The following is a 26295-nucleotide window of genomic DNA, read 5'->3' on the forward strand; positions in this document are numbered from 1 at the left end:
GCTCTCCCCAGAGGCCAGGAGGTGAGCCAGAGGAGCCTCCCCTTATTTCTGCAGCTTGCCCGTGTCCGGCTGCACCCTGCTGGCGAAGGCTCACGTGGCTTTCAGAGCGCTTGCTGCAGCACCGCAGAGTCAGATTGCGCGGCTGCAGCAGAAACCCGAGGGCAGCCAGCACCCTGGGGATTCACAGCACCCTGCACACCTCTCCTCACCTTCCAACCCCATCAACAGTGAGACACCTCTGCTCTGCCTGGCAAGATGCAGCGACCCTGCCCCTGCACTATGGAGGGACACAACATTCAAACAGTACTTGCCACCTCTGGGCTACAATGATTACACCACAGCCCCTCTGAAGATCACCTCACCTGGAATCTAACAGCAGAGTGCAAGGTTCTTGCAGCTGGATGCAGGCCGTGAAACTTAACTGCACACATGTCCACACATCCACGACGTACACATCACTCACTCACACCCTGCTCAGACCTTCATGAGGGGGACCCCTTTGCAGAGTTAATTCCAAGTCCTGACTAGGGCCAAGCAGCATGAGGGTCCGTCCCCTGCTCCCCATCCACCGCTGCCGTGGTGATGACCGCTCGCTGTTCCTCAGGGGCACACCTGCTCCCTTCCCTGCTTCATGCACCTGCTGCTCACAGGTGACCTGATCAGCCAGAGCACCTGGCCTCGTATGAACACAGTTTTTGTTTCATGAGGGTGTATGTTCCTTGAGCACAAGGACCACACTCTCTCTTCTCTCATGTGCTTGTGGAACAGTGCCAAGCCCAGAGTAGTTGTCAACGGACATCTTTAAATGAACTAATTGACAGGTGTACACACACACACACACACACACACACACACACACACACATGCATACATGGACTTGCACACACACGTATGTGCACACTCATGCACTTATGCATGCCTGCATACAGATACATATATACATGCACACACATACACTCGTACATGTGCACACGTGCATACATGCATTGCGATTCATATGTATACACACATGTACACACCTGCATGCACACACACATGCACATACATACATCCCAACCTTAAAAGCAGTAGGAGTTGAAACAAGCACTGACAAATTTAACTGTGTTATTAGGAACAGGTATAGAATCAATGGTTCATCCCAGGGACACATGGTAACCACCTAACTACCCCCAGAGGTAGGATTTTTATAAAGAGAAAAGAGAACCACTTGGAAAACGTGATCATAATAAAATTTAATCTCCTCAAAGAGATGAAGAAATTACTAAAAACAAAGTTTTACCTAAAGTCTGCTATTACTCGTTATTTTTACCAGAGCTATAAAAATAGGAAGCTTTTAAAGAAGTGACTCATTTTTTACTGAGTCCCCCCTCGAGAGAGCACTGGAGAGAGGGGCTCCAGCAGCTCCAGCGGCTCCCTGCAAGTAAACCCACTCCCACTCAGAGGAGGTCCCTGACGGGTGGGGCCCACTGCAGAAATACAGAGAGGGGTTTAACACAGTCACCACAGAGAACTGTGGCAGGGGCCAGGGGGACGCGTCGGTGGTCCACGACTGTGATAAATCAGGGTTAGCACATTTAAAAGAGCGACCGGTCACATGTTGAGAATCACTACGAGCCAATTCAGTGTTAAAATGTGCCTGATTTTCCCCATTGCCAACTGGGGGCAAGTTTTCACGGGCCTTGGCAGATGAGTTCAGGAGTAACACAGGCCCACTTAGAAAGAAAATGTGACAGAAACAAGCAACAGGCGAGGTCACTGTGCTGTGTCAGCATCAGGCAGAAGAGCACGAATGACAGCACATGCAACGGGGCAGCATCAGTAAGGGACCTGGACGCACTGAGTAACATGGCAGGAAAATACACAGAGAACCTTCCGGAAGTGCAAAAGGAAGTTGAAATTTCACCACAATAAGAGTGGAAGCGTCAACAACCTCTCCCAGGTTCGACGGATTTAGCAGATAGCATATACATGTCAACTCTCTGGCATTCCTGCAAGTGAGAGGCGTGGGCCAGGAGGGGGTGGCGTTTTGCTTCCTCCTCCTCAGAGCTGAGGGCCAGACACACAGGGCACCGATCAAAAACACCACAACTACTGCCAAGGGACAGAGGGTCAGGTGGTCTGCTCATGTTATTTAGGAACGAAAGTAACTTCATTAATCTAATCATAAGTAAAAAGTAAGATCAGTAAATTTAATTAAATTACTTATTTCACGAAAAGTTTGACAACAACCTAGGACAGAGTTTAGATGACCAGCAACATGCAACACCCTGGCCGTGGCCTCTCGCTGATACTCTACAATAGGCAGGATGCGACGAGACCCGGGGACTCAATTTCCCACCAAGTCAGAGCAGGGGGAGCAGGAGGGACCCAGCTCCTGGAACCCGGACCAGAGCCAACGCTGGAGCGCGTGCCCGTGGGTCTGGACGCAGTCCTCTCAGGGCCCTGCCCCGGGCAGCCCGGTGGCAAAATCACCCCACAGGCACGGGGTTGTCACACAGACACAACACCAGGACCTGAAACCAGCGTGGCCCCCACGGTCCTTCCTTCCTGAGAGGTGGGGCCCACAGCACATCTGCCCTGAGGCTGAGACAGGCTGTGGAGCCAACAGAAACAGTTTCCTCACAAGAAAATTCATTTCACCTTTAACATCTAATAGAACCAATACGATGTTAATAAAAATATAAGGATTGTCTTGGTTAGTTCCCTTCACTTTCCTCAGTCCCTGACAGGGTAGAATAAAAGCATCATGAAGTCTGGGGTTCAGCACAGGATTCCATCAGGCCTCGACAATGTCTCCTGTTGCTATTTCTAGTTTACTGGAAATATCTAAACACTACTTAAAAGTCGGAAGACACTACAATCCATTTAATAATGACAGTTTTAAAAGTTGCTTTAAGAATATGGGGAAATAAAACCATTTGAACCTCCAGTCGTTTTATGTCAGTGCCTACAAATACTTTCTACACATTACCTCCCACTGATAGGAAGTGCCCCCCCTCCTGCATCTGCTCCTAAGTTTTCCCTCTGGGTTACTTACCACCCTGTCACCACGGTTTTTCACTTTACAGCAGGGATTCTACTTGAAAAATAATTTTTAAGTTAAAGACCGTACTATAAATTAAAAGAGTTCATCTGAAAGAACAATGTTTTGAAAAAAGACAATTCAGAATTAGCATGAAATTTGTAACTTGCAAAAATGCCAAAAACAAAATGACAGTTTCATAGGGGCATTAAAGCAAGGGCTCATTAGGGCACCTGTTGATACTGTGGTTTGGGGCTGCGCTTAGTGTCTGGCAGGGACACAAACCTTCGCACCTTCTCTTCTACCACCACTATCGAGAACCAAAGCTGGATCCTGGGATGCGGGCACCAGCAACCGGCCGCGGGACCCCCATTGGCAAATAATGAAGAGGAAGGGACACAGACGGCTCATGATGGCCAGGGCGAGGCCTCTGGGGTTTGACCAAGCAAGCCATTTTTGAGCACCAATTGTATGCTGGCAAGGTGCGTGCTCAAGAAGGTCAGAATCTCCCGGGAGAGATGGTTGACCACGAATGGTTCCAACTGTGCTGATAAGGCCTGTTCACGGCAGCGAGGACAGAAGCAAAGTAAGGGATTGAATCAAGGTCCGGGTGGCCCAGGATGCCTCCCAGTGACTGACGGCTTGCCTGCATATCCGGCCACCAGGCGGCGAGTCAAACAGCAGATGGTGGGACATTCGATGTCACCTCTCAGGCAGGGGCAGTGCTGTGGATGTGAAGCGATGTGATCGAATTTGTTTTAGAAACAGCCTGTTTCCTGGGCTCTTGCTCAGAGGTGGTTGGCACCCTGAGACTGGTGCAGAAGAGCCTGCATGCAGACCAAGACCCGCCTGCCACCAGATGGTCTGAGGGTCTCGGAGAGCTGGGGACGTCCCAGGTCTCATGTCTGTGATGTGGGTCGTTGTACTGCAATAAGCACATAAAGTCACATCGGGCAGCTGTCACCACTTGCATTCCTGTGAGAGCACAACAGAGGCACTTTGGGCGTCTTCAGACCACCAGGGCTAGATGCAGCCCACAGGAGCCGCCCAGGGCACAAGAGGATGACCTGAGTCCAGAAATGAGGGCTCCGCTGACACCCAGCATGAGACAAAGGGTCCCGACACCACCTGAGGAAACCAGAAGGAGACAAGACACGAGAAGGTGGCAGGGGTTTGTGTGCAGAGTCTGGCTTTTATCTTTGCAGCTCTGGCAACCTCCGAAGGCTTGAAAGCAAACACTGAGATGCTGCACTGTGCTTCAGAAGGCTCAGGCCGGCAGCAGGGGTGGAGTGCTGGGAACGGCCTGGTATGGTGGGCAGGTAGCAGCTGGGACAGAAGCTGCAGTAAGAGCTACACTCCACACACCACGCAACACGCATTCTTCTGCCACATCAGACATGGGGACTGCTGGCTGGAAAGGTGCTGCTTGCCACCCTCCTGAGGTCTTGCGGTCACCAGTAAAGGACTGACAAGGCTGGTGGAGGGTGTGAGGATTCGGGATTGCTGCAGCCACATGGAAACTAGGCTGTGTGCCATGGCCTGTCCCCAGGATCCCTTCCATGCTGGTCCAGCTGTCCCCTCCTCCTCCTTCAAGGCTCAGCCCAAGGACCACCTCCTCCTGGAAGCCTTCCCTGATGCTGCTTTGTCCAAGGGCCCTACGGGACGTTCCCACACAGACCCTTATCGTAACACCGAACATACGTCATCGCCAACATATGTTTCTGCTCAAATTTGTAAGGAGTTTTTGAGGACAAATGTCATGTTGACTTCAGTCCACAGTACGTAGCACATAATACGTGCTCACGATAGGTCTGCTGAATAAACAAATCAAGGCATTTTTAATAACAGGGCACTTCTATGCCTGTAATGGTTATCCTCCACAGCCACGGCTTGTGAACACACAGAACTGGCACTCAGTGGACAGCGTGACACCCAGCACGTGAAGCAGGCAGAGGCAGAGGTCGCCATGAGCTCTCACCGTCCACGCAACCACCGCTCCCGGTAAGAACGTCCTATTTCCTAATAAGAACAGCATGTATCTAAATCGTGAAAATAAAGGTATTTTAATCAAGCCAACAAAATATAAACTCCTTTTTTATAAAACAAATCTTTATTTATTATGCTGCAAATTGCCTTCATACACCTTCACTCTCCAAGCAAATGCTTTACATCGGCTTAAAATGTTTTAAGAAATCTATGATGATTTTCCTAACAAAATATATTTAAAAGCCAGGATGAATCTAAATGTAAGTATATTATAAACAGTACCTCATCTGGCTCATTAAGTCACCAAAAACACAGTTTACTCAAATATTAAAATAAAAAAATAAAGACAATAACCTAGTGAAGCTAAAACAAAATCAGCACTAACTGAGGAAATAAAGAAAATTTATCAAAACTTGGAGTCATTCACATACTCAGCCGTGATTCACTGCGTGCCCGCTGTGTGCCAGCTGATGGTGGGCAGGACTCAAGTCTGTCCGTCCTCCTGCATGGAGAGGGCAGATGCAAGACAGACTTTATAATCCACAGGCGTGCGTAGCCGCAAGCGTGGCTTGTGGTATGAAGTGTTCATAGGGGGTTGACCTGGTCGAGATACTGGGCTCACGTGGGACGACCTCAAGTTTAGATGGTGACGAGGGAAGGGGAAAGGTGTACAGGCAGAGGAACCGGAGCAGGCAACAGCCCAGAAGTCTAAATCCTGGCTCACGGTTTACGTGGAGGGACGGGGAGAGCCCTGAGCAGGCGCCTCAGCCCAAAGCTCAGCGTCTTCACCCACAGCAATCCTCACGGAGGTTGTGAGGATCACACAGGTAAAGGCCACAGCCCCCCACAGATACTCAGTGAACGTTAGCTCCCAGAACTACACTTACAGAATTCTGCCCCACAGATTCTTCACGGAGCCTAGTGGTTACTTGGTGCACAGTCTGAACGCTGGTGTCCTCCCAAAATGCGTATGCTGAAACCTAACCCCCAATGCAACAGTGTTAAGAGGTGGAGTCTCGGAGGTGATTAGGTCATGAGGGTGGAGCCCTCAGGAATGGGATTAGTGACCTCATCAAAGAGGCTGGAGGGACTGTCTTCTCTTTGCCCTGTGAGGACACGAGAAAGCACCATTGCTGAGGAAGACAGCCTTCACAGTGGAATCTGCACGTGCCTTGATCTCGGGCTTCAGCCTCCACAACTGGGAGCAATAAGCTTCTGTTGTTACACGTAAATCACCCAGCCTAAGCTATTTTGTTATAGCAGCACAAACCGACTGAGACGCCCAGCATGCAGGGCATTCATACACATCAACCCGCCTTCCCGATTTCAAATATTAGTCAGTCTACGGCGACAGAGAGGAGGTGGGAGACCAGGAGCCCACCTGGCTTTCAGTCCAAACTCTCTGCCCATACGGGAGGCTGAAGAAGTTACCTCAAACTTTCTATTTTCCCACTTTATACACTTTCAGAGTCCTCATAAAAGCAAGAACGGAAAATTCCAGTTGAAATGAATTCTTCTCCAATCTTCCCAGGACAGGATAAACACTTCTGTCCTCACCTCCCCTGTGGCGCCCCTTCACGTCATTTTTTGGTACTTGTGATGGTCAACTTTGTATGAATGTTACTCATGTCCACGTCCACCACCTTCTGCAGTGTTGTTTCTCTGAAGCAGAAGTCACATCTCATTCAGTTTCTCGTCCTCTACTGCAGGTAGCAAAATTCTTATGCATTCGTTCTTAACGCTCACGGAGACAAAGGAATCGTGTGAAATTAGGTGCACGTGAGAATTAAGTGCTCTCTGGCAATCTCCACCAGCCTTCAGAAGTTCAGATTTAAAAAACAATAATAGCTTCCATTTAATGAATTTAGCATGGTTAAGAGATTTGCGTGCATTATCTTATTTAATCCTGTTAACAGAGAAAAGTATTATATGCAAAAGGTTAAAAACTCTATCATGTAATGGGAATGAGAGGAAAGAAACAAGAAAATTACAAGATGTCACACAAAATAGAATCACTTCACTGTCCAAAATGAAATGTCTCCTTTTGAACACATGAGAAAAAATTGGTTAGCTAAGTTTTAAAAAGTTATCTTTACCATTACTTTAAAGCTAGGGTTTCATTTAAGTAATAAGTAAAAAGCATTTATAATGCCAACATTAAATTTTGCATATGCAACCTAAACATCTGAAACGATTTAAAACAAATTTGGAAAGCAAATTGGGAAAAAAAAGTCTCAGACTGAGCTCTAATTTGCCAAGTTTTTATGGCTCTATAATAAACCCCAGAAAGAAATAAAGAATACAACACGTAAAAGAAAAAGAAAACGGAGGTTTATAGTGGAAATGCTGACAGACCATTTTCCAAAGACCAAAAGTTTTCACTGGCTTTGAAATTAGCACCTTTACAAGAGTCATGTACAACAAATTCAAAAATTAGATAAAGAAGTCTTTTTCTAATAATTTGTAATACTTTAGCAACACAAAGTAGCAAGTGTCAAAAAGCATGGTAAGAAATGTCTTAAATGTAACATTTACAACATTAAAGAAACATCACATATGAGATTCATTTATCTTTATGACTGAAAAATTTTAACTCAAGAATGACAATATTTGGTAGGGCTGGCCAGTCGCTCAGCTGGTTACAGTGCGGTGCTATAACACCAAGGTCAAAGGCTCGGACCCCCATACCAGCCAGCCAGCCAGCCACAAAAAAAAAAAAAAGAAAAAGTGATAATATTTGCTAAATTTAGTCAATTCTCACTGAACTGTATTATCTAAAGACTCACAGAGACTATAGAAAACCTGATCTAATATACAACTTACATAACATTTCAAGAGAAACATGAATGCTAGCAATCGTTATCTTTAAATAATTTTTATATGTTGCATTTTGAGACTAGTACATTTAAAATTTGTCAGACTTTAACCTCTAAACTGTCTGTGCTAACTAGTCTTTACAGAAACCATTTGCTCTCTGGATTTACATCGTATTTCTTTGCTTCCTGCTGGTAACAGTTAGTTGTCATTCAAACAAGCTAGTACCAGCTGAGCAGATCTCAGGTCTGGGCGCCACACAGGCTAGACACGAAGTCTGGAACCTCAGCTTGCTCTCAGCTACCTTAAAGTCGGATGCCTCTGCCTGAAAGTTTCACTAAGCAGATTTAGTAAATCAGACTGACACTTTACCATTCTACATCAAAATATTAGCTATCAATATCTCATTGGATTGCACCTGAATTTAAATAACCATGATACCTAGAAAACAAGATGTGTATTAGGCTAACAAAAATTTTTAAGTTAATGACTCGACTATCAAATTCACTTAAAAGCCCAAAAATGTATAAAGTCTAATAATCAATCTCAAACTTGACTTAACCTTGATCTTACTGTGAAATTAGCAGCCTAGACCCTGTCTCTTCGGCACAACGCAGAGCCCCATTCTTGCCATAAACCACCACGCTGTCCCCTTGTCTTCTCAGCTCTTCCAAGAAGAGCTAAAAACAGGGGACGTTATACACAGTGCTGATTTGACCAACACGCACTCATTTTTTGAAGTTTGCTATTTTAATACCCTCATAAAGATGTTACGAAATTCTTCAAAGAGATTCCTTCCTCCATCTGCAGAACCTACTGCACAGTGTTTAAAAACATGTTTGTTCTGCTTTTGTGCAATAAGATTCTGTACAAATAAAGGAAGATGCAGAAAAATAATAATGTTTTCTTCAACTCTCTCCAAGCTGATAGTTTCCACAGTGTTACACAAACCACAAAGCCTTCTGCTATCATAAGTTGAAGTGTCCTAGTAAGGATACTGATAAGGTACCTGTCCGAGCCTAGAAAGTGCTCCTGCCATGACAAAGGAGGCCCCTCCTCCACCCAGGCAGCCTCCTCGGCCACCTCCAACCCGAACTCCTGATGGCCCTCCCATCATCAAGTCCCTGGATCTGCCTCTGTGCGGAGCCACCCACATTGACTCCTAAAGGATCGCCTTCCTGGACACGGAACCTGAGTGCAGGGGCCTCTCCCACCAGTCCCCTGAACCAAGTCTTCCTCTGCCCCGACACCTCCAGCCCCCACTTATCCCAGAAGGGACACTGGGACAAATCCGCTTCAATACAATTTAAGTAAATGGCCAGAACTTGTGGTGTCTTTCCCACTCAAACTGATTACAGAACTTCACAGATTATCAGACCATACCTGCCCTATTAAATACATGTAAAGTAAGCCTGGAAAGTGTGTTAAACTACGTATAACAAGGTCTCTTTAAGCAGTACAGGAAGACTTCACTTAGCAAACGACACCCTCACGTTAGCAGACAGACTTGAGCAGGCATCATGAGTAAATCCTTAACGTGGGAAGCCTTTCCAAGCATATCAAAAATAAAAACTGTAGTTTTAGTACTAAAAAAAAAACAGTTTTGTTCACAAATGTTAGACACTCTTTTGGGTAACAAAGTGCCATCTGGACTGAACAGCTATGAGCCAACGGATTCACCAAAACGGGTACCTCCTCTAATACCAAGCCTTCAACCCAGACCTGTGGATATTTTGAACCATGTCTCTGCCAAAATGGACTGGCTATATCCAGCTCTCCACCTGAAAAGAGAAGCTACTGATTTAGCTGTGTCTCTTTCCTGCAGAATCTATGTGACACTCATTCAATCCAATTATTGCTTGAAATAGTCAAACCCTCCGTCAAGTTTTAAGTGAGAATACATTACTAGCAAAGTCTAAAAATGGGCCCGTAAGATAATCAAGGACAAAAGTACAAAAATTAACATTCAATATCAATTAAAGTATCTTCTAAGGTCAAACATGAGGTTTAGAATAATGATCAATAAAAATTAACAATGAGTTTGGTAGCAAACGGTTATAAAATTGCATCATACATTTGTACTTGTTAAATACTTTAAACCCGTAATTTTACGAAGGATGTGTACTGTCCAAAAGCTCACTTTATTTTGGCGGATTTCATGGACCGGCCGCGCATGGGCTTCCGCTATCACTGCAGCGCTGCAGCCGGCATTGAGGTCGAAGACTTCTACAGTCCTGCTGCGGCCAGCGGCGAGCACGACGTCTGCGAGCTCAGTTAGGGAGCTCTCCTCGCAGTGATTGCCCACGGGGACTGGACGGCTCCGTTCCTTTTATCATACATTTTGAACATTAGAGGACTCACACGGGATGATCAGTAAAAATTTCTGAAGTTCCCTAGGAAAAGTCCTGATACCAGCCTGGCGGGTGGGCAGGGGGCTGCTTAGGAAGAGGGGGACTCAGAGCAAATGTGGAAGGCCCAGCTCTACTTTCAGACACACGGTGTTTGAGACGTCCATGGAGTATCCATGTCGAGAGGTCAAAGGGCATCAGTTACATGCACAGTGAGCTCAGAAGACAGGTCTGAGCTAAAGACTAGAAGATACATGGTAAGAGCGGGTGATACCGCCTGGAGCAGGCTGCGTGAGGCCAGTGCACACAACCCGTGACACGGTGTCCTGGTGGGTGACAGCCATGAGCCTCATGAACTCAAAATGTGGTGAACAATTTATGAACAAGGGTCCGTGTGACCAAAACCTGCCAACCTTCAGAGTAGCGCTGAACAGTGTTATAAAAAGTACACATGGCGAGACTACAAAGAGTCCTAGATGCAATGTAAATCCAGTGATAACCCAAAATATGCAAAAACTGTAATTTAAGCTAGAATCGCCATAATCACATACTTCTGCTGCGTGGTTTTTGTGTTTTGTTTACTTGTTTGTTTAGCAAATGATTCTAGCATTAAAATACCACATTCCAAACTAAAATATACTAGAACCTCACAACACTTTATTTCAGTGCCTCTAAAATTTCAACCGTAAAACCCTTCCATAGAATTCAACTTAAACCTATCTTTAAATATGTTAAAATTGTATAAAATGAATTTCTAAATATCAGGAGGTTTGCCTCTAAATAAACTAAATTTTTTTTTTTAATTAAAGTGATGATGTGAGCCACAAAAATTCAAAAATTAAGTTTTTTGGACTCAATTGCATATTCTACTGAGCAGCAAACACTGGAATTTTTGCCAGTCCCCCATACAATATGGAATCACTGTTCACACATCAAAGGATGCTTTCAGTAAGTGTGACAGTTTATCAAGAAAATGTGCTCGATTACATGAGCAGCATTCGACAAAGCACACAGCAGAAACGCCGGCTCAGCTCCGAACTCTGTGGTGACACTGCTGCACCCAGGGTTTTCCTTTCAGTCACTTTTCATTACCGAGATGAAATCATCACCGTGCGTTCCCAGGGCCCCGCACCACACCTAAAACGTGAAAAGCAGCGGGAAAAAGGATACGGGAATAAAAGTCATTTACTGCAGACAAACTGGTCACGTCCACAGCGTCGGTCATAGACAGCCTGAAAACAGCCTTCGCCCTGCTCTTCTGTTTATATCTGCAAGAAAAATAAAGACGATCAATATTTTTGCTTCCCTTCTGCTATAACTAAACCTCCTACCTTTAAAAAAATTGAAAAGGAAAGAAAGTTTTCATATCACTTAAGTCAAATCTTATAACACTGAGGGAATGAGTGAATCGGCTACCTTGATTTTCCTTTAGGAGAAACTTCAGTTTTCCATTAAACTCTAGCTTTTCCTTAAGAAAAACTTTATAAAAATAATATCATTTTACATGCCAGAAATAATTCCTTTCTATCTATGAGAAAGCAAATTTGTCTCTTAATTATAAAATAATTATGCATACTTAAGGAAACCCCCAAACTGTTGTAAATTACCTGTATCTCCACTTAAAGATAAGTTCCTGTGATCTTCTAAAGGGTAACATAAGCAGGAAGTATCGGTTCAATAAAGGTATCATCTTAGCCCCCAGCAATAGTTTCGTAAAGGAAAGCGATCCAGAGAGGGCAGGGCTGAGAGAAGACCAGGTGACGAGGGTGTCAGAGGCGCCCAGGCCGGGCCCGGGCAGGCTGCCCAGGTGGGGTGAGGACTCGAGGCACACGCAGGAACAGATGACGGGAGCTCGGTGTCTGAGGGGTCTTGGGACAGCTGACGTGATGTTACAGTGACAATGTCAGAGGTGGGGAAACGCTGGGACGGGGCTGGTGGGGTGACAGGCAGAGTCAGGCAGCAGGAAGGAAGGCTCGGCCAGCCTGGGGCAGGGGTGGGGCTAGAAATGTCCAGTTGTCCAAGGACAGGAGGACGATGACCTGAATCACTGCGCATTCACAACGACAAACTGCCTGAAACTATACAGCAGCATGGCTTAGAAATCTGGGATCAGTTATTTAATTTGGAAAAAATGCATCAAAGCTCTGTGGACAGCACATATGAAGAAAAGAAAGAAACTTTTCAGAGAGAAAGAGCGTAAGAGGGGAGGGAGAGCATGTTGGTGGCTGGAACACGGTCCGTGGGGAGCCCATCGGAAGGCGTTCAGAGATGTACGCAGAGCACGGTTATCCTCTAGACAGTCTTTCACAAGTGAAAACACAGCACTTCCTAGGACCAGAGATTTTCCAATGTTGCCACCAATCGGGTTCAGTTTTCGGTCATTTACTCTGAATGCATCCACCTGAGCAGGTAAAAGACAGCGGCTGGGAAGCATCAGCCACCTCGGGAGCGCAACTTTGGCTGCGCTGTAACCTGCAGTGGTGATCACAGCAGAATGAAGCAGGTGTGTTTCACGAGGCAGGTGTCTAGCGTTTCATGCAAGAGCACTCACGTTAACTAGCTACATACGAGTACAATGCGCCCAGTCCACGCCCATCACTAGCCAGGGAAGGGCCCCCCTCTTTTGGGAACCACTTCCCCCTCCCCCACCACCAGTTGGGGTGCTCCTGGTAAGGGCTGCCAATCACAGCAGGATGGGACCCAACCTGCCACCATGAGCCCTACCCTAGCCCCTGGCAACTCGGAACACAGCTGGAATTCATAGCTTTAAGTCCCTGACTCGGTGACATCCACATCCTTTACGGACAACGAGCTTGAGCAGAGATGCAGTCACCTGCATCCACAAGTCTTGTTAACACAATTAGTCATTTGCAAATTACATACCAGAATAACTCCTGTGTTTTATAATAACTTTTATTCACATAACAAAGGTAAAATATGTTTACCAGATAAGATAGTAAAAATACAAAAAGCAAGAAAAAAATACGTCTCTCTTTACACCGTCTTGTTAACAGTTTGATAAACAGTCTTCCAGGCACTTTTTTCATATAAAATTGACCATTTAAATACTAAAACAGACCATTTTTCACTTATAACATATCAAAAATATTTTTCAATGTCATTAAAAATTCTGCAAAAATAACATTTTAATATCTCAGTTGAATTATATGTGAAAACACCATCACTTAACTCTGCCAAAACATTACAATTTCCCAGTGTTCCAACATTGTAGCAGATATGCAGTGAACATCCTTGACGTTAATCTCTCACATGCCCGTGATTGTTTTCTTAAGATGAACGTCTAGAAGAGGAATTGCTGAGTCAGAGGCAGGCACGCTCTCAGAACTTTTGGTGCCTCATGGCAAACAGCCCACGGGAAGGCCGCGCTGATGCCCGCTGCGCGCAGCAGTCTCTGAGCGCCGCCCTTGCTCTGACCTCCATCAACACTGGCTTTGTCACTCGTGATATTCTGCCAACTAGACAGAAGGAAACGGTGTACGTCGGTGTGGATTTTCTTTGCATTCCTTTGACAAGCAGAACTGGCGGAAGTACTTTTGCATTCTTGTTTGGTATCAGCATATTTATCTGTCATCTTAAATTGTTAGCTAGTTTTCTACTGAAGAGTTTGTTTTATTACTGATTTGCAAATATTTTTTATTTATGACAGACAACAATTTGTCTGTCATAAATGTTGCCAAAAACAATACCCAGGGTCTCATTTAAGGTTTACTTATTGATGATGACTTTTGATGTACAAATATATTTCTTTCTTCTTTTTTTTAAATTGGTAAGTGGTTGGATGTATTGGTCTTTCCTGTAGGGTTTGTTTTTTTCTGTGTATGTTTACCAAAACTTGTCAACCTCCAGCTAAATGTCATAAATGGAACAAACACATTAGTTTCATTACCTCTCAAAACTCAACTGAAGTGGCTGTGAAGAGATTTTTAAGGCAAAACCTCACAAGACTAAAAAAAACAGAGAGAGAGAGAGAGGAGGCAAGAGCAAGAAGAGGCACAGCTTTAAATCTCAGGAACGGAGTGGCCTGCACTTGACCAACACCCAGAATCTGGGAAGTGACTTCATGCACACAAACCTCTCCCTGCCCGCCCCCAAATAGCTCAGGGCTTTAAAGTGCCCAAGTGTCTGAAGATGAGGCTTGGGAATGGGGGAGAGGGCACTGGTCTCTGCTGTGCAGGAAACATTTTGGTCCTGGAGTCCCCCCACCCCCAACTACCCTCCACCCACCCCAGCAAAGAACTGAAGCTCAGCCCAAGACCCAGGGAAGCAGACAGGTGAGGGCAGGGGCACCCCAGTTAAGACCAGGGGACTCAGTGCAAGTCTACCTCCTCAACAGGGAGACCCCAGCCCTTCGCAGGTGACTCAGAATGGATCTGACGCCATCGTGGTCGTGCTGTCCACCTGGCCAGTGGCTGGGCACGTGATCTGTCTGGAGCCTGAGACGTGAGGCAAGCTGCCACGGGAGGAGCCCTACTCACCGGGACGGCACAGCAGGAGAAGGCTCTGGCGTGGTTTCACTGGCTTATTTTTGCTTGTCTTGTCTGTGCTTTTGGGGTCATATCCATGAAGCCATTGCCAAGACCAAAGGAAGCTTATGCCCTGCGTGTTCCTCCAGTAGTTTCACAGTTTCGGGTCTGGCGTGCAAGTCTTTAACCCTTGCCGAGGATGAGTTGATCGTGTATGTCCAGGTTTACTCTGGGCTCTCCATTCTGTTCCATTGGTCTGTCTGTCTGTCTTTATGCCTGTATCACACTGTTTTGATTGTGCAGCTTTGTAGTACAGTTTGAAGTCAGGAAGCATGATGCCTCCAGCTTTGTTTTCCTTTCTCAAGATTCCTTTGGCCATTTGGGGTCTTTTATGGTTCCATATCAATTTTAGGATTTCTTTTTTCTATTTATGTACAAAAGTGCCATTGGAATTTTGATACGGATTGCGTGGAATCCATAGGTCACTTTGGGTGGTATGGACACCTCACGATATCAAGGCTTCCAGTCCATGAACATGGGGGTCTTTCCAGCCATCTGTGCCTTTAAACGCTTTCACCACATTTTACACTGTTAAGGATCCGAGTCTTTCACTTACTTAGCTAAGCTTATTCCTATGCACTCTGTTGTTTTTGGTGCTAACAGCCTGGCATGCTCTAGTCTGTGGACTCTGACAATCCTGCACAGATGTCCCCAAGACCAAGTGTAGCCCCAACCTCTCCTCCTGCAACACCCATGGCCTGCTGAGTGTCCGCGTGCGTGCTCCTGCAGTCTGTGGCTGTAGACCCTATCGTCGTGCTGCCAGACGCACGGACCTGGTGCCGGGAGCCACAGCAGCACGCACGTTGAAGTGGTGACAGGGAAAGCAGCAGGCCAGAGCCAGCACAGACCCTTGAGCCAGAGCCAGCGGCTTCCCCTGCAGCTTGTGACACGAGGGGAAAAGCCACCTGTGTGGACCACCGCTGGCAGGGCACTCGGTTACCAGAAGGAAGATGGCTGATGGGAGGACACAGGGAGGGAACGTGCAGCAGGTGCAGTGACCACCGCGCTGGCAGGGGGGAGCAGCCTGCAGGGCCTGTGCTCCTCGCACCCGAAAAAGGGGGTCTGTGGAGGAAACCAGCACAGCCCCGTCCACGGTGACGCAAGGCCGGGACCTCCCCAGGTCCAGCAGTGACAGGAGCAGGGCAAGGCCACGCACAACCCGCTGCCATCTCAGAACGCAGCTCTGCATGTGGAGAAAGCTGTGCTCACGTTACACTGAAATGCCCGAAAAGTAAAGTCACACACAGACGGGTACAGCAAAAGCGAAGCCACGGATGGGACCCAAACGCAGCAACCTCAAGAGGAGGAGGAAGGGAAGAGAAGGGGTTGGGAGGCAGGTCTCTCATTCTCTCTGCAAGACTTCATTTCTTTAAAGATTTTGTAAAACAAAGGTAAGCAGAACGATAACATTTTCCGAGCCAGGTGCAGCTAGTGGGTGTTTACCATTCCCCATATAGACCTGCACATTTGAAGTGCAGTTTCAGCTTTTTATTATTCTGGCAACTTCCCCACATAACATCGCTTCCATAGGCCAGAGAACCGAGACGGTGATCCAGGGTGACGCTCTCAGAGCGAACTCACTATCTGAGCATTGCTTCCGCTGACTCCAGAAAGAAAGGGCACAGAGGAGGGGACACCCACCTCTGTATCTCATCTTTGCAAGTGTCGATGTGATACTTCAGCAGCTGACACTCGGGGCCGGAAGACAGCAAAATAAAAGTGTCCATGTAATAAAACTGGGCAGACTGCACAGGCTTAGAAAACATGTCTTTGCCCTGTAATACAATCAGTAATTATTGCCAATACAATGTTAATTAAAAACACTATTGCTCTATACATAAAATTCTTTCTTCTTCACATCCAACATCTGTGTATTGCAAGTGTGTAAATATTCTTTGTTAGAGCCAATTTACAATTTCTGCTTTTGCTTACTAACTACTTCTGAAAGGTGTTAAGTAACTAAAAGTTTGTAATATGAGCATTTCAAATTCTGGCCATTTAAGCTTTAAAATGAAAGAAAACTAAAACCACGGTTGTGACTGTCTGAGAGTTCAAGGCCACAGCGCTGTTCATCTAAGCGACTGCCTGCAATAGACGCGATTATTCGTTACCAGAAGTAACATGAGCTCTGTCCTGCGAACGGACCACACCCTCAGAGTCCTGTCCCGGGCAGCAGAGAGAAGCCACCTCCCATCGTGGCTCCAGCAGATGGCGGTCACTGCTCCGTCGTGACCTAACCAGACACATGGAGAAAGGAATGACCAAGGAGTGTTGTTATTCTTTTGTTTTATTTTTTATTAGTATTATTACCTTTGATAGAATGTTATTTATCTAGTACTTTCATACAACACCCCTGGAACTGCACTTTTTCAAGTAATAAATCATGCATGTGGAGGCATTTCCTAGCTATAGTGACACCAACAGAACCCAAGCCCAGGTTCAAGATCACACTTCATTCAACGGCTTGGCCTGGTTGCTGTTCGGTACCCACATCACTCCCACCCCAGCCTCACCCGGGGGGCCCAGACTCTGGCAGCCTCTGCTCCTGGGGGGGGCACATCTGCCTCTGCTGGCCCCTCACCTGGACCGTCCTGCCCGGCTGTCCACCCAGAGAGGACATCGAGCCAGGGGAGGCGATCTTCGTTTTCTTTTAAAAATACATAATTTTATTTAGAAATTGTCTAAAGCAGGAAAAAAATCCTGTCAAGAAAGACCAGGTGGAAAATGGGTTCCTGATAAAATGGAATTTTATGGCAACGAAAGTCTAAAAGTCCACAAAAGAGAAATAGTACCACTGTCATGTGAACATTGGCTAGTTACTTAGATTTTTCAGCATCACTGAATTAGTGGTTCAGTTAATCACTGAATCTGGGTTTTCATCTGAATTCCACACAGAGCATACACTGCACAACAATTTCCTCATAAAATACTTGCTTTTCTACACATGTTAGGACAAGCTACCACCAGAAACAAATCAATACAGACACGTCAGGAGCTGAACCTCAGTCATGGTGACACACGTTTTATAGAATTCTGCCAAACAAAGGGACTGAACAGCCTGTGGACAAAGCAAATGACGGAGAGCGAAGGAAGGAAGGACTTTACATGTGAATAATTAGTAATTAATCAGACCTGGTACTGCATTTTCTGGAAAAGAAATTTAATATCTAGTGACACATTAATGATTTCTCTCTCCAAAGAGATTGGTGTGCTGGCGACGTATCTGGATAACCGTGGGGAGCTGTGGGCAGCAGACCCCATGGCCACGACGGCCTCCCCTGTCATTCCCGCGCCAAACGTCCAGAAGGAACCTGCAGCGTGATCACCTGCCGGCTGTACCTCCAACGGTAAGGAGCCGAAGAGGAGCCCCAGGTGGGCAAGGGGAGCAGAGAAGAGACACACGTTCAGTGTAAACTTAAAGACACCCCTCTCAGATCCCAGGGATGAGGGCATGTCCCCAAACTCAGCTGTTAGATTAAAAAGCCAGACACACCTTATTTCCCCAAAAATACAGTACATAGAAATTTCAGGGATAATTGGAAAAATTGTCAGAGACCTTCTCCGTGAAAATGAACTCGAATGTCCGAGTGCTGGAACACGCCTCTATTCATCCAGGCAGCAGTGCCTCTTGCTTCTCACCAGGGATGCAACTGGCCAGTGACACCAAATGGCTTTTCAGAACAACTTTTAAACTTTCCTAGTGGGCCAAAGCCCGGGCCTGTGAGTATCAAGCAGCCCTGCAAGGCCCGTGACAGCAGGTTCCAAACGTACAGAGGCCTGGCCCCTCCTTCTCAGACACAACATTGCACACAGGAAATCTCGCGCCGTGTGACCTTTTATATTGTGAAATATGGAACCATATTTTACACACTCTTAAGGCATTTATTTATTTATTTATTTATTTATTTTTATTTTTTGTCTTTTTCGTGACCGGCACTCAGCCAGTGAGTGCACCGGCCATTCCTATATAGGATCCGAACCCGCGGCGGGAGCGATGCCACGCTCCCAGCGCTGCACTGTCCCTAGTGCTCCATGGGCTCGACCCTAAGGCATTTATTTATTAAAACGTTCTCTGCCGAGATTTCACATTAGCTTAAAAGCCGAGCCCGTGGAGCACTCGGGAGAGTGCGGCGTTGAGAGTGCAGCGACGCTCCCGCCGCGGGTTCAGATCCTATATAGGAATGGCCGGTGCACTCACTGGCTGAGTGCTGGTCACGAAAAAAGACAAAAAAGAAAAAAGAAAAAATTCAACTGAGCATTTATGTTTCTCTGCTGGGGTCACCAGCTCCACGTGTCACACAATGCGTCTCTGGCGCACAAGGCATCTCCAGCGATGGGTGTGACCAGCATTCTCAAGATGTTACTGCTGCTCTGCTACAAGGTAAAAGCTCCCAACTCAAACGCACTGGAAAAAGAGTGAAGCTTCTGCAGAGGCACTCGGAGAAGAGGAACTTTTCTCTTATGAAAAGAAACCAGAAGTCCTCTAAGGACAGTGAAAGGGGGTGTTCCACAGTCGAGCCCATGACTCGGACTGAAGATTTCCCACGTGCTCTGCTGGTCCGGCTGCTCACACTCCCTTTGCTCCTGTCCTTCTGTGGGCCCCTCATCAGGGATCACAAAGCCTGCGTCTGTGGCGTTACAGAACATCTACAGTCCTCTGCAGTACAGGGTCGTTTTCCCCCTCGTTCTCCAGGCAATTCAACGTTCCTCAGTGTCCCGAAGTGGAAACCTCTCTTCTGCAAGTCTTGGATGGTCAGTCTCAATACACTGACCTGCTGCATCAACCCACTGCCCACACCAGGGTCCTTCCCACCACCCTGGGCTGGCCTTGGTGCTGCGGTGGCTCTCTGTGTGGACACGGGCCGCCGTGGAGCTGCAGCTGGAGCTACAGGCCCACACTCTTCTCCGTCATGGTTTGCATCAAAAGTCTTCTCGAACCACTGAACGAACTCACAATTGTCCTGAAACTTGCACTCGTTTGTCCACGGGAATTACTTTGTCAACGCCCATCCTCTTAAACCCTGCTTGTAGCACCTTGGAGTCCTGGATGTGTTCTGATCTAGCTCGGCTTGGAATTTCACGTTCTCCATCTGCAGAGCCAGGAACAGCATGGCCGTAAGGTGACGAGAGGTGGCCCCAGGGCATGGCTGTTCCCTCTTCCTCAGACTCAGCCACACAGACGCACTGATCCGGGCCAGCAAGTCGTGTCGACTCAGGCTATTGCTGGTGGCTGACGTCAATCTGCCTTCACCACCACCTTTGGCTCTCGGAGGAACCGTGCCCACTGCTCACTTGATGGCCCCACACACACCACCCCAGGTGGTCCCAAAGCAACGTCCTCCAGCTGCCACCACCTGCCTGCTGTGAGAAGCACAGAACCAGGGAAAGGAGACAGCGAAGACAGCCAGAGACGGCTTCTTGGAGCTGTGCCTGGACGTGGGCATGGGGCGTGCGTGGAGTGGTGGGACGGAGCGAGGGTGGCAGGTGAGCGGGGGCTGCCTGCCGCAGAGCTGTGCCCTGGCAAGCAGGCCGACGGCAGGGGACAGACTCGCCGCGTCACTCACGCACCCCGACAGGACCAAGGCCTTGCTAAAGGACCACGTGTCACCATGTGCCTGAGCAGAGTGCGGGGAAAACCTCAGAAAGTAAGTAACACAACCATGGAAGGCTCAGGCCACAGCAGAACCACCCCACGGGACCGCACGTGGATTAGACACGACGATTTAAAGGTCAGACAATGAATCACAGCATCACCTTGTCCTATTTGTCAGAAAACCAACAAAATAAAAACGGAAAAAACAGTAACTCAGTTCTGTAACACGACCCCAAGAAAACAGCTGAAATTTACTGACGGGAGAAATGTCTGGCGTGGCTCTGCTGCCCTCTTGTGCGGAGCTCGGGCAGTTCTGACTAAAGTGCTGAGGCCCAATTCAGCGAGGCTCAAACATCCGCCTCGGCTGCTCAGCGGACAGTAAGAAGCAAGACTTCCTGGGAAATAACGCTTATGACCGCCACGAATGGAGCACCCGTGACATGTTTACTGAACATCGCTTACGTCGGAAACGCTGCAGAATCATGAGAACCCTGTTCCCCACAAACTCCTGCCTTGCAGGCTTTGTCCAGCTGGAGCCGCGTCACTGCCCCGGTGGAGAGGCCTGCCCTGGCCTGGTGTCTGGCCTCGGAAGTCACTGTCTTGTCACTGAGCTCTGTAGCTCACTTTCCTCAGGCAGCCTCACCACCTGACCCGAGACGGCACAGAGGCCAAGTGAGGCCACACACCAGGGCAGGTGGGAAGAGAAGTTGCCAGATCCCAGCTCTTTCCTCTCAATGAGGCTGTGAACCACCCTGACTGGAATAATCCCTCCTGGTCCTTCTGTCCTCCTGCCACAGAGTGTAAAACCCACTGGGTCACAGACGATGGCTGACCAGATTACTACAGTACGTGAAAGTGCTGGGCAGTGCAGAACCTACAGAGGGACGCCCTCTGCCCTCCTGATGGGCATTACGGAGTATCAGCGATGGACCATCCCTGCTCCCAGAATGAGAACAGAGACTCCTATAGGACCTGCCAGAATGTGGCTCCCCTTCCCTTCCAAGCTCCAGCCCGACACATGTGTGAAGTGCTGCGGCCTCATAGTGTGTCACAGACAAATCGCCGTGGTGGACACCAAGGTCTCCCTGGAGCTGGGACTCCAGTCCCCAAGGAGCTCGCTTCCTCCTCCTCTCTTGCCAGCTTCGTTGTTGCGGGCACACTTATCTTCAGAGACACGTCTTCTCACCAGAGCCAAGCAGGAAGGCTCCCACTCTGCCTGCTGACTGTCTCCCCTGCGCTGTGTGAGCGGTTGGCAGCTTCAGAAGCACAGGATGAAAAGCATCGGAAACCCTAAGCAGGGCCTCTCTCCCCAGGACTCAGGCCCTCACGAGGGAAACAGGTGAGAGTGTGTGGGACATAAACTGCCCAGTGTGTGTGACACTCACTCGACAGAGAAGGAACACGGAGAGGGGAAGATGCTTGCAGAGGTCAGACAGGCGAAGAACACAGTAACAGGAGATAAGACATTCTGATTCTAAGTTCATGCAATTCCATAATCTGTAATGAAAACTTAATTAAATTTAATCAACTGAACGTCTGATGCCAAAACTTCACTCTCATGACCTGCGCTCTCGAGCAATGCCACAGATGACATGGCTCTCATGTGACGGGCTCTGACCCCTCCAGCCGGTGCTGGGGGAGAATCGACCCCACCCAGGCACGTGCTCAGCACAAGGATGGACACGAAGTTCCAAAGCATTCCAAACTCCACAGCACGGACACAAAACTCCTTTTTCAGACCAGAATGTGCCACCTGATGTACCTCAGAGGTCCCCAAGTTCTCCAGGAGAGAATTTTGACTTAGACTTGTCTCATGCATCTTAGATTGTGATGGAAATGAAACACCGTTTTCCTGTTTGCTGGGTAGGGCTGCGAAACTGTGCACATTTGCAAAGTTGAGCTGCACGACTGTGAGAGGACGAGGCGCACAGAGTGGAATGACGCGTCGGGCAGTCAGGAAGGGTAAAGAGGACTCGCCCCAAACAGAAATAGAGCGAGGCTTGTAAAACATGCTTCAATGTCCACTGCATTTTCTCAGCTCAGTGAGAAGCCCTTTCCCAACAATAAGATACATTAAAAAGTCCCCACAATCAAAATAAAGACCATTTATATCAATTGTTCAGCAGCAGAAAGACACCTACTGGGAGGGTCCCCAACCTGTGAGAGTCAGCTTTTAACAGGAGCCTGGAAGCAAGGGTTCTGCGCCTGGAGGAGCCACACAACAGCCTGGCGTCCCGCGGGCTAGCGGCCGGGGGGGACGAGGGACAGAGAGGCTGTGGGGAAGGGCCGTGTCCGTCTGGAGACACACTCTGCCTCACTCATCCAGAGCTGCTGCTTTCCTGCAGAATCGAGGCTCCATACTCCCTTCAAAAGCGCCTCCTGAACCCTCTGCCGGGGAGCTGGACGCAGAACAGAATCGGCTAAGTGAGCAGAAAGAGTAAGGCCACAGCCAGGCCTGGGGACAGGCGGGCAGCAGCCCCAGACCCGCCAGTCTCCCGCCTCTGTAGTTCCTGACAACCTCGAGACATGAGACGTTCCCGTTGCCGTTGGGGGGTGACACTGAGCAGACGCACCGGAGAAGGTGTGCGCAAGGGCCCACGTGTGCCGATCTCAACCAAGCCTCAGCTCTGAAGCAGCAGCAGGAGCCGGACCAGGGGTCGCGAGGCTTCATGGTTGCAGAGCCGGGAGCCCCGCAGGTCAGAGCTATGGAGCTGAAAAGGCAGAAACTCTAACACTGTTGCTCTCACCTCAAATCGACTTTCTTAGAAAAATGCCTTGTTACATTTATAAAAGTGTCTATGCAGAAACCTACTAAATTTCCAAGTATGTGTCCAGCATGTCGCTCAATTAAGTTAATAACAACGTGTGTTTCGGTTACGTAAGATCCGACTCCCTCACTCCCCTACGGCTCTGCAAACGCTTGGCTTGTGACCGGGGCGGGGGGCGGGGGGGACAGCCGTCCACGTGGCTGCGGTTTTGGTCCCAAATCTCGTTCACTGTTTGGCTTCCGTGCTCACCGCAATCTCGTCTGTCAAATCTCACCATTCTGTTCCCCGATTCAGGCCTTAGCTCTGCTCTGTTGTTGTCAAGAAGACAAAAGCGGCTCTTGGCGATCAACCACCAGGATGACAGTGGAACCCAGCCTCAGATTCACGTTGACTAAAATGAAGATGCATCTTACCTGAGAAAGCAGCAGGTGTCCTGGTGAGGCTGGCGTCAAAGACTAGTGACAAATGGTTGCCTAGGCCACAGGCCAACCACCGCCCATCTCCTGTTTAGAAAAAAAAGAAATACCCCTTGTAAGTCCTAACTCACACGGGTCACTCTGACAACAAGAAAGACGTAGAGCACTCAGGTAACTCGATGTTCACTTTCTCAGGTAGAGAGAAAATCCGAAACAGGTAACAAGGCTTCCCGGCCCTCTCGGCCCCTCACCTGCACACGTGGAGGGTCTCCCCGTGTTAGTCCCTTTAACAGCATCTCACAGCACTTTTCCCACGACCTTACAGAGCAGCCTCTGTTATCAGTGCCCTCCTTTGTTTACAGAAGAGGGACTGAAGGCGGTGAGCTGAGGCCACTCGCCCAAGGGTGCAGGGCGCGTCAACAGAGCCAGGGACCCAAAACACCCCACACCCCGGGCTGCACAAAATCAATTCAAAAATTATTTGGCTAGAACTATAGGAAAGTGAAGGGAATTTACCAGCGTTGTAAATAATGATAACCTTCAGGCAACACACTTCTGACACTGGCCAGATGGTGAGACAGAACAGCGGCACCGGGACAGGTCACTGTGTCCATCCCTGGACACGTGGCAAAGCCCTGTCTCACCTGTGAGCAAATCTGCCTCCTGAGAAGAGCTCAGACAGCAGAACCACCCAGTGGGAGCCCAGGGCTCTCTCACAAGCTGCCTCCCAACTCCTTTCAAACATGATTGAGAAAAGACGTGGAGGTCCCAGAAAGGAACAGACCGGCTTCCCTGGAAGTCGAGAAACGCTCAGCGCTGCAGGAAACGGCCCCAGCTGAGGGCTGCGGAAAGGTGCCGCTCACAGGCCGACCTGGCGCCTCTGCAGCCTGTGCTCTTCAACCTGTCAGGGAAACGGCTGACCGCGTCTCTGGGGCCTTGGTGACGGTCTGTTGGCTTCCGTGACTCTGGAAAGCTTCCCACCAGGCTCATTTTAAAGGCTACACGGGAGTGGCCACATGGACGCAAAAGGCAAACCTGGGAGGGCTTATCTCTGCGCCAGGTGCAGACGCAGAAGTGGGACACTCCGGGACAATCCTGTCCTCAGTGCAGGAGCTGGGTCCTGGTTCTGACCCGGACTCAGACACTGCCTGCGGCTTCCAGTGACCGAGATCTTTAAAGTGTGTTTACAGCAGGACAGCGGGCTCCCGGCGGCCTCACGCACCTGAGTACTGCATGCAGCACACCCCAGCCGGCTCTGTGGCCACGGCCACCTGCCGGCCGAGCCTGGTGGGCAGGCCGCTCTCCAGGGGGTATTCCTCCCTTCAAGGAACAAGAGAGGAGTGAAATCAAGAGCTAATCCAAAGTGAGACTGGAGATAAAAGGCAAACTAGAAATGAAGTGGATTTCCCCCATTTACAGTATAATTTTACCCTGTTAAACTTAAATATATGAATGTACTTGTAAAAGTTTGTGGAAAAATAGAATTAAAAGATAATTACAAATCTTTCCATGAACTTTTTGAAGACCCCCAGTACACACATACACTCTCACATTCAAATCATGAAATGACATACATTCCATATTACAAAAAAAAGCATGTATGTTAAGTATAAAATGGCAAGGACTTATGTTTCACATAAACTGATGTGAATACTGACATGAGTCTGGGACGGGTATTCCTAGAAAACAGAAAACATGCTGCACTTTCCAGTTGCATACTCTTTACGGGTGGCTATCAGGATACTAACTGCTCAGATAAGCTGCAAATATCTCTATTTACCATGAAAACAACCACATTCCCAGTCTCTAAAAGAAACCAAGCAGGGCTGGGAAGTGCTGTGCTACAGGTCAGTGCAGCAGCGGGCGCCACGGGAACCCTGAGGAGGGGCCACAGCCCGTGGGCCTGAGGATCTTGAGTAGGGCCAGCGGCGGCTGGCTCTCCCCACAGGGCTCCTATGACCTTGGCATGCCCTTCACCTTCTGAGTCCTCACACTGTGAAACTTCCTGCCATACATGGTTGCTACAGGATTAGAAATGATAGAGAAAAGCTCCAGGCACCTGGCAGATGTGCAAAAAAACCACCCACTGTGATATCAAAGCACGCTGTTCTGAACACTGGGATTCACTGAAGGACTTATGTTACCCTGGATTTACACCACTCACGTTCTCTAAAAGCTGGAAGGACTGGCCTGTCTCACACCTTCCTGGAGACCTCTACGTCACGGCTGCCTGGCAGCCTCTCAGAATGAAAATAAATACAAGAAGGGCCAAAAATAAATAGAAGCTGACTCAATATGGAAAGCTGGGGGCTCCTCACACAAAAAAATGTCACCCCAAAAATTAGAGTTCAACGTAACTCCGTGGCTGAGCTTCACAGTGGAGCACAGAACACTCTACAAGGTTTGACTGCATCTTGCTACAGGCACATACTGAATATCAATACCCTGCTGATAAGCAGCACGAGTGGTAAACAGTGAAAAGGTCAAGGAAAATCTCAATAAACAGTAAAATCAATGTTCCAGTAAGCATTTTTGTAAACCTGACGACTATTCAAATGCAGACATGGTGTATATTAAAGTGAGTATTATTTGAAGTAGAGTAGCCCATAATCTCTTTATAGAGGATGAATCTTAAGGCTTGAGAGGGTCCCCCAGACCCCTCCTTGTACAGACACTGGGGCCCAGCGTCTGCCAGACGTGTCCACAGCTGCACAGAGCCAGCGCCGCAGCCCAGCCTGCTGGCCCAAGGTGGCGAGCCAGCCAGGCCGCTCAGAACCAGCACTTACACTGCTGCTGCTCCAGTC

At 48.2% G+C, this 26295-nt stretch overlaps 1 protein-coding gene and 1 pseudogene across 1 annotated transcript in view; both read right to left on the reverse strand.

Annotated features, from left to right (window-relative positions):
* The window catches only part of WDR27 (WD repeat domain 27), a 79155-nt gene that overhangs the window by 26043 nt on the left and 26817 nt on the right, over positions 1-26295 (reverse strand). Inside the window, exons 15-20 of the mRNA XM_063098389.1 lie at positions 24714-24811; positions 23489-23578; positions 16826-16947; positions 16356-16489; positions 11341-11438; positions 9963-10084 (exon numbers count right to left, since the gene is read on the reverse strand). Coding sequence (XP_062954459.1) covers positions 9963-10084; positions 11341-11438; positions 16356-16489; positions 16826-16947; positions 23489-23578; positions 24714-24811 — 664 coding nt within the window. The remainder of the gene's footprint in view (positions 1-9962; positions 10085-11340; positions 11439-16355; positions 16490-16825; positions 16948-23488; positions 23579-24713; positions 24812-26295) is intronic.
* On the reverse strand, positions 17996-20158 carry LOC134378184 (microtubule-associated protein RP/EB family member 1-like; annotated as a pseudogene).

The sequence above is a fragment of the Cynocephalus volans genome, chromosome 5, assembly GCF_027409185.1.
Source record: "Cynocephalus volans isolate mCynVol1 chromosome 5, mCynVol1.pri, whole genome shotgun sequence".
In the NCBI taxonomy this organism is placed as follows: domain Eukaryota; kingdom Metazoa; phylum Chordata; class Mammalia; order Dermoptera; family Cynocephalidae; genus Cynocephalus; species Cynocephalus volans.